Source organism: Octopus bimaculoides, chromosome 18 (genome assembly GCF_001194135.2).
Source record: "Octopus bimaculoides isolate UCB-OBI-ISO-001 chromosome 18, ASM119413v2, whole genome shotgun sequence".
NCBI lineage: Eukaryota > Metazoa > Mollusca > Cephalopoda > Octopoda > Octopodidae > Octopus > Octopus bimaculoides.
In genome coordinates, this window is record NC_068998.1 from 50685280 (window position 1) to 50693742 (window position 8463).

The 8463-nt window shown below is 37.1% G+C and overlaps 1 protein-coding gene across 5 annotated transcripts in view; it reads right to left on the minus strand.

Moving 5' to 3' along the window:
• Window positions 1–8463, minus strand: part of LOC106875521 (ABC transporter F family member 4) — a 114636-nt gene that overhangs the window by 39733 nt on the left and 66440 nt on the right. For 4 of the 5 annotated variants that reach the window (XM_014923710.2, XM_052974548.1, XM_014923708.2 and 1 more), the window contains exons 2-3: window positions 4709–5927; window positions 1593–2087 (exon numbers count right to left, since the gene is read on the minus strand). In XM_014923710.2, coding sequence (XP_014779196.1) covers window positions 1593–2087; window positions 4709–5912 — 1699 coding nt within the window. In that variant the 5' untranslated portion in view covers window positions 5913–5927. The remainder of the gene's footprint in view (window positions 1–1592; window positions 2088–4708; window positions 5928–8463) is intronic. The other variant, XM_014923711.2, reaches the window with a different exon arrangement.

Genomic DNA, 8463 nt, shown 5'->3' on the forward strand with positions numbered 1-8463 from the left:
AAACAGAATTTATTGATTTCTGTAATTTTTTTTTCCTGATTTCCTCTTTATTTCTTTTTGTGTATTTATTCGATCAATTATTATTATTATTATTATTATTATTATTATTATTATTATTATCCTTTGTTTGTTTGTTTGTTTAAACATAATACAAGAAACAGAAAAATATAACAAAACCATTATTTTCACTTCTAGTGAAATGTATAGTGACGTCAGACATAAAACCTTGACAATAAATATGACTTCTACGCATGCGCAACCGGTGGTTGTGACTAGGAATTCTTTTATTTTATACATGTATCTTTACATCAGAGTGCACTCACGCGCGCATCTTTACGCATGTATGTATGTCTCTGCGTGTGTGTGTGTGTTTTTGCGTGCGTCTGTGTGTGTCTGTGTACGTATACATTAGGCTTCACGTATTCCATATTTCTTCCGTGTTCTTTACTCTATGTTTGAGAAAAGACACTTTAATTTTTCACGTTTCTTCTTTCAAGTTGACACATAGTTTCCTGCGAATATTTTTAAGCGACAGAAAACAGCGTGTTGTCGAAGAAGAGAGATTCACTTCGCGACATTTTAAACAAGAGATGTTTCTATACCGACCTCTTTGCTGCGTAGATACTGAGAGACTTATGCGTTGAATCTTAGTATGATTTTATCAATTGGCAAATATTCAGTTAAAACAGCGATTCGCTTTAAACGACGGTCATTAATTTAATTATTGATGCGATCTTGTTAACTCTCGCCGTCAAAAACGAACGCGTAAAGCGCCTTCCAGTGGCTCGAACAGTGAGTTCGAATCCATGATAGTCTTTCATTCTGCAAGTTAGAAATATACGTCTGGTCTTCCTCAAATTACTTCTGTTGTCTTTATGAAAATAGAAACACACCACATACATCGAACAGTGTGTTTCTAATCTGTCCATATATGTTCACAATATTTACACTATATACCACGTCGACATGTATGCCGCAAAATAGGGCGTTTCTTTTTGTATTTATTGCTACGCCTTCACGTATTTCGGGTCGAGTGGGAGGTAGATAGGGTAGAATGTATTGTTCAAGCAGAAACCTCGGCCGAATGCTTGCAACAGAGTGAACTCTGTTAAAAGTACACGAGGCCTAGGTGTTGGTATTAAACGGGGTATGATATTAAAAGTCTACCTCCTCTTCAACCATTTAGGCCATGATGATATTTGAACACGGAACGCAAAAACTGAAACAAATACCATAAGACATTTTGTCTAATGCTTTACTGAGTCTGCCTGTCCACGGCCTCGATTGTTGCTTTATTTATAGGCCTTGGTGGGAAACGAACTCAGAAAAATAAAAGGCGGAATAAATGTCACAAGGCGTTTCGTCTGATGTTCTAAACATTATTCTTGTTTTCTGCCTCAGTAAAATGATAGAGCACCGGATTGCTAAACCTAGAATATATTGAATATATAAAAGAATATATAGAATATATAGGTCCATTCAATCGAGAATATCCGAGGACTAAACAACAACAACAACAACAACAACAAAAACAATAAGCAACAATAACAAAAAATTGTCTTCCTTAATTAAAAGTTGTGGGCTTATCTTACCCGTGGATGGAATGTTTGCTCTGTTGTCTTGTAACATTTGAAGTCTGTTGTCTGGTATGTCATACAGTAAAGGTAACTGAATGTTTTTCCTAAGGGGTTCGTTCATTAGATTGTTTTGGTAGTTTTGTTGGTTGTCAATGTAGTCGCTTTCTTTATTGTTTTCTAAATCGTTTGCCGTCATTTTGATAATCGGCCGAGATCTCTTGTTTACTGAACTTTTGATATCATTTGAACGACGATCAAATCTTCGGAGATATTCCAATGCCAGTTTGTCCAAGGCATCTTCTGTGTCTGAATCTATTTCCTTGTTTCCTAGTTCTTCCATAAGTTTTTCTACTTTAATGGCCTTCTGAAGGTCAGTAATTTCTCTTGGAATCGATTCATCTGTGTTCTGCGTTGTTTGAGAAGCTGTTGCAGCTTTGAGTGCGTCAGTCAAATAATCTATTTCCATTCCTTCTAGTTTGTGCTTGATCCATAGTTTAGCGATGATTTTGGCTGTTTTCGAAAAAAAAAGAAAAATGGAAAATTCAATTGAAAGCTTTTGAAAGAAACTAATACGAACATAGCAAAATTAAGAAAAATTGAAAACTGAAACCATTTATTGCAAATGCTATATCAGTGACGTAAGACAAAAATGAATGTAGCCGACGAGATAACTCCATTTTCACTGTCATTCGACATGCTAAAAATAGCGACTAAAGATCCTTCAAATTACACTTACACTTTGCTGCCTCAGAAAAAAAAGAAAGAGAAACACGTCAGATGATTTATTCCACTGTACAAGGATAAAGAAGGATAATCACTCACATATGAAATACCCAAAATAAATCGTTTTAACCGGAGGATAACGCAGTCTAGTGGAGATTAAAGAACACAAGAAAAACATCAAGCAGGTGCTTTCGAGTTCTGCATGTATAAGAAGATCATGATTTTGCTTTGAATTATAAAATTTAAGCGAGACAACATATATTATACGCACAATCTCCAAAATCTTTGTCGAGATAACAACACAAGACGTTGTGATACCGGTGAGATGACGCTCTATGTACATTCTCCCAACATACTTATGAACCAATGCTCTATATATTTCTCATGATACAGTTCTATATTTAAGAGATGAGGAATTATGTACATTATTTACATTATTTACATTTGACGGATATTTGTCCTCACCTTGTTTGTTGTTAACACAACGTTTCGGCTGATATACGCTCCAGCCTTTATCAGGTATCTTGGGGGAATTTCAAACCTGGGTTCTCATTCCTAAGGTATTTTTCGATGTTATTATTATTATTATTATTATTATTATTATCATCATCATTATTATTATTATTATTATTATTATTATTATTATTATTATTATTATTATTATTATTATTATTATTATTCAGGTCACTGCCTGGAATCGAACTCGGGATCTTAGGGTTAGTAGCCCAAGCTCTTAACCACTACGCCATATGCTCACTTCTACAGTCATTTAACATAGGGGGAACGGCAAAGTGTGTAATCAGAGAAATATTTCACTGCTATTTCTAGCAAATCGAGCGACTAGATAGCGGTTCCCTCATTCGCTCTAAAAAGAAAAAAATAAATAAACTTGCAAGACATTTTCTCTGTTTTTCCAATTTGTGATATGGGGCGTGAGAATTTCAAATTGTTTAAACTGGCATATTTCTTTTAATAACCAAAATCTTGGAATATGTTTAAAGGAAATCGTAACCTTGAAGAAAAAAATCAATGATACCATTCAAAGTTCAATTTAATTTTTTAATGCGATTTTCAATGCATAATATCGATCAATGATTGTAGTTCAATTTTATTAAATGGAAATTTCTCACCCATAAAAAAAAGTCAATCAATAAAAATATTGAGAAAATCTTAAGCCAATGAGTGACTTTATCGTGGTGACTCAACCGATAAGCTACAGCCGTCAAATCACGCTCAGATTAAATTACACCTTCATGTCTTATCTTCAAATGGAAAAACACATTGGATAAATGTAATCTAAGAAAGTCAGTGTTGGACAAATACAGGATGATCATAAGTGGGACACAATTGATGAAGATGTTATTCCATCAGAACTAATAATAAACATATGAAAGTGGTATGAGGTGATGGCTGTTGTCGTTAGGCCTAACTCAAGACATGCTATCATGATCGATATCCAGGCTATAGTGGAGAAGGTAAGTCACTGGATTTCGTTGAAAAGAGGTGATGAGCAATGGCTAGAATAATATTGAGTAAAACATGGTAACCATTTGGACTGCTAAACATGGTAACCAAGTGGTACCGGTGCACAACAGTGACATCGAGGGCAAGGCACTTCTCTCTCGATGGTCCCATAAGCCTGCATTGTCCAGTATGCAGCACTTTCGACTGGTAACGCTTGTTTCTGCAAGTTGTTTGCAAATAAACTGAAAACATTTCAGCTAACGAAGAGGGCAATCAATATCGTATGAGCCAACGAGGAGGCATTCACGGGATCACTGAATACGCTTGATATAGCAGTCAAATACCACTAAAACTTCTAGCTAAAATAGAATTAAAACACAAAAGCAAAATGAAATCACGAATAATGCTAAAAATTGGTTTATGTAGTTTGATTTCTTTATCCATCAGTTTCTACTAAGATAAGACCGCGAGTAAAATTAATAACAGAGAAACGAAAATAAAACTTTGAAAACAGAAACGCCGCCATAGCTTACGTGGAAACCATGAGCTTGCTTTCAAGGGAAATAATCAGGAAAAGACTTGAAAGTGAACGTAAGATCGTAATACTTCATGTAAAGTAAAGTAAATATAACAAATAATCCAGAATCCTTGTCCGGTACCGGATCAATCCCAAAATATAATCAGTGTCTGCCAGTCACGAGGCCAACTATCCTTGAAAGTTTCATCTGAATCCATCCCTCGGTTCTTGAGATATCGTGTCCGCGGACAAACAAACAAACGCAACTGAAAACAATACTTCTGCCTTCGCTAAGGCGGAGGCAATACTAATAATAATAATTATTATAATTAGAAGAAGAAGAAGAAGAAGAAGAAGAAGAAGAAGAAGAAGAAGAAGAAGAAGAAGAAGAAGAAGAAGAAGAAGAAGAAGAAATGAGTTTACAAACCTATATCTGGTGTTCCTATTTCTTGATTTTCAGCATTAAAATCTGATGATTCTTCCGCAACCTCATCATCTCCTTGCAGTGAATCAGAAACAGGAACTAAATCTTCTGTCATGCTGCTCTGCTGTGGCGCCCATCCGTTTCCAGCATCGTCTTTTTCCAAATAGCTCTCATCTTTATTTTCATCCTGTTCATTCAAGCTTGTATCCTCAGCATTCTCAATATCTTTCATGAATTGTTTTTGCAGACGTTGTAGTTTGTCTAATTTAGCCAGATCACTAATGCTCATCTCCATCAAATCGCTATTAGACTGGTCATCAACAATAAGATTATCTCCTGGTTCGTTTTCCATTTCTCTCTTAAATTGCCTGCTTCGATAACCATCTTCTGTTGTTGAATCATCAATATCGTCTGACATGGCGTTGTTTTGTATCAAATCCTGCAGTTCTGCATGACTCAACGTGTTTGTGACGTCTGCATCTTCAAAGTTTCCTCGCTTTCGGTCCCGTTTTTTATCAGATGTTAAGTCATCCATGTTTAAATTCGTTTCGACTTCTTCGTTTTGCAAATTGCCGGCGAGTAAAATTATTTTTTTAATTTCTTCTGGCGTTAAGTTGTTAAATGCAGATTGCACAGCGGCGGTGTCTTCTGGCGCCAAGTAATTTCGCTTAGCCATTTTCTTGGCATATTTTTTATAAAGCCTTTTATAATCTGAATCAAGGGAAGGCCTATTATTTAAAGCTAGATCGTCTTTTGCATCTGAGAGCCCGAATGAATTCAAACGTCTGTCACGATCGCCTGTTCGTTCTAAAGGGTCTTCTTCAATCTCTCTCATCAAACTTTGTACATCACGAGCTTGTTCCGGTCCGTAGTAGAGCAAGTTATCAGAATTTGCATCATTCAAACTTCCTGCATCTTCACTATCCTCTTCCTCATCTTCATCCTCTTCATCAACGTCGTCATTGCTATCACCTTGATTATCAACTATGATAGGTTGATCTTGAAATTGTATGCCTTCCTGAGGGAGTACCTCGTCGGCTGCATGCAATTGAAAACGCCGCCTTTCACGTTCAAGCACACGCAAAGCTTCATGCAGGTCGCTCGGATTTTCGGCCGTATCTAAAATGCTTCTTTTTTGCCGACTCACGCTCAGTGCTCCGTACACACATAGTGCTAATAGTAACAGGGTTGTTCGAATGGGCCTCATTTAGGATTGCATCAACTGAAAAACATAAAAAATAAAACAGTATGTCAGACAGGAGGTCGTATTAAATGAAGCGCATTTTTAAAATCAATTTTCTGGTTTTATTTTTTATCGTTTAGTCAAAAGCAGAAAGGTAACCAGTATAACCCTTTATATCAGGACTTCAAATAAAAAAAATTGTATTTTCTTTAAACAAAAGCCTTTATGCGTGGGTTTCCAATACAGAAGACTCCACCAAAGGTCCCAGAACCAAGGGATTGTATCAAACCAGCCCTGAAATAAAGAGAAAGGATGTTCCTATGACTGAAGACCTGACCCGAATGTTTACAATAAAGGGGATACTATCAAAGGCATCCAGAACCATGTGAGGGTGTCAAACGGGGCCTCAGTGGGGGGCTGTTTTTCTCCGGTTAGCAATCTAACACAAATGTCTGCAACAAAGGGAACTCCACCAATGATACCTAGAATTAGGTGGTGGTGTGAATCCGGGCGGTAGATGAACTCTGTGTTTCCATCAGAAACTATCGCTGACCAGCTTTGTTACAGTTTCCGTCTACCAAATTTCATTCAATAGGATTCTAGTCAGTCCTAACCTATATAAGATTAAAAAAAAAACTTGTTCAAAGTGGTGGTTTTGGTGGTGGTTTTGGTGGTGGTGGTGGTGGTGCTGTTGGTTGGAACCGGATGGTTGGGAAACAAACATCTTAACACACAGCCACGCCATGTTGAAAATAGCCATGATGATGACGACGACGACGATGAGAAGGAAGTTCATGATGATGATGAGGAGGAGACAAGAAAGACAGGGGGATGAGGAGGAGAAGAAGAAGAGGAAAGGAAGAGGAGGGCAAGATGACGGCAACGAAGACAGCGACAATGATGGCGACGATGACGAAGGTGATGGAACTGGTGATGACGGAAATAGCGTTGTTGCTGCTGCTGCGGTTGTTTTTGCTGTTTCTCATTCTCGATGATTATGTTGATTAGCGACCAATCCGGCCCACCACCACAACCACCGCCACTACCACTACCACACCCATCATCATTCGAGTCAACTCAAGCCCATACGCCACCACCACCACCACCACCGTCATCACCACCACCACACCATCGTCACTCGGGTCAACTCAAGCCCAAACACACCACCCACGAAACTTAACCGGCCAAGCCCAGAACACCTAATTAGTGGTGTCGACCACGGTGGACTGTTACATCAATGGTAAATAAATACTGTCCGGTGAATATTGCATTACAAATAGTCTGACGTTTCGAGTAATAGAAAATACCATTGGTTAACAGATAACACAAGGCCGTTAATCGTAAGGAAACAGCGACGAAAGCCATTAACGATGAAGCCAGATTAATTTCAATGAAAATGCTTATATATTTGCAATGATGTTGAGGCGCAGCAGATAAGTTTCGTAAGAACTCAAATTTCTGTTGTATCACTTAGAGATTTCCCTTCTTTTTCTTCTTTCCTTTTATATTATTCTTTATTGTTCTTCTCTTCCTTTCTTCCTTTTTTACCGTAGCTTACATAATCCTGGTAGGAAACCTCATATCACATAGCAGCGATAATTACTTCATATATATATCATCTATTTATCTATCATCTATCTATCTATCTATCTATAGATAGATAGATAGATAGATAGATAGATAGATAGATAGATAGATAGATTCATCTACAAACATACATACGTAATTACGAGCATACATATTTACATATACACATATATATACGCTTATTTACATATAAGTGAGTAAATACAGTTGTGCATATCTATGCTTGGGTATATATAAATATTTCTATATATAAATAGATGTAAGTATATATATAAATATTCATATACATATATATATTTATATTAATTCATACGTGCATTTATATATATGCGTACGTGTGTGTGCGCGCGTGTGTATATGTACATGTCGTTTCTCTGTGTGTGTGTGTGTTTGAGGGTGCGTATGTGTGTGTATGTATACATATATATACGTGTGCGCTTCTTTGTGTGTGATTGTGTTTGCGCGCGAGTACGTATGTGTGTGTGTGTGTGTGTGTGTGTGTGTGTGTGAATCCCATTGTTAATTCTGCTAAGATTGTTAGTTTCTATGAACACTGGACTTGCAGAGAGAAAAAACAAAAAAAACTGCTAGCAGTGCTGGGAAACAAGCAAGTGTTAAAGATGGCTGCCTTTATATTTATTCAGGCAATAACGGCGATAAAGAATGTTCACAGCAGTAGAAATGACAGTAACCTGGTGGGAGCGTTGTTCTGAATGTCTTCGATGTATTTATTAGGTGAAGAGATATGATTTGATCGGTTCATACACATATAGACACAGATATACACCTGCATATACGCACACACTCCCGCATAAACACACACATATATAAACATGTAATGACTTTCTCACACGCGCACGCACGCCAGATGTACGTACATACAACATACAGCTCACTTGTATTAATGTGTGTGTGCGTACAATATATATGAGTGTATATATACACGTGCATACACACACACACACACACACACACACACACACACACA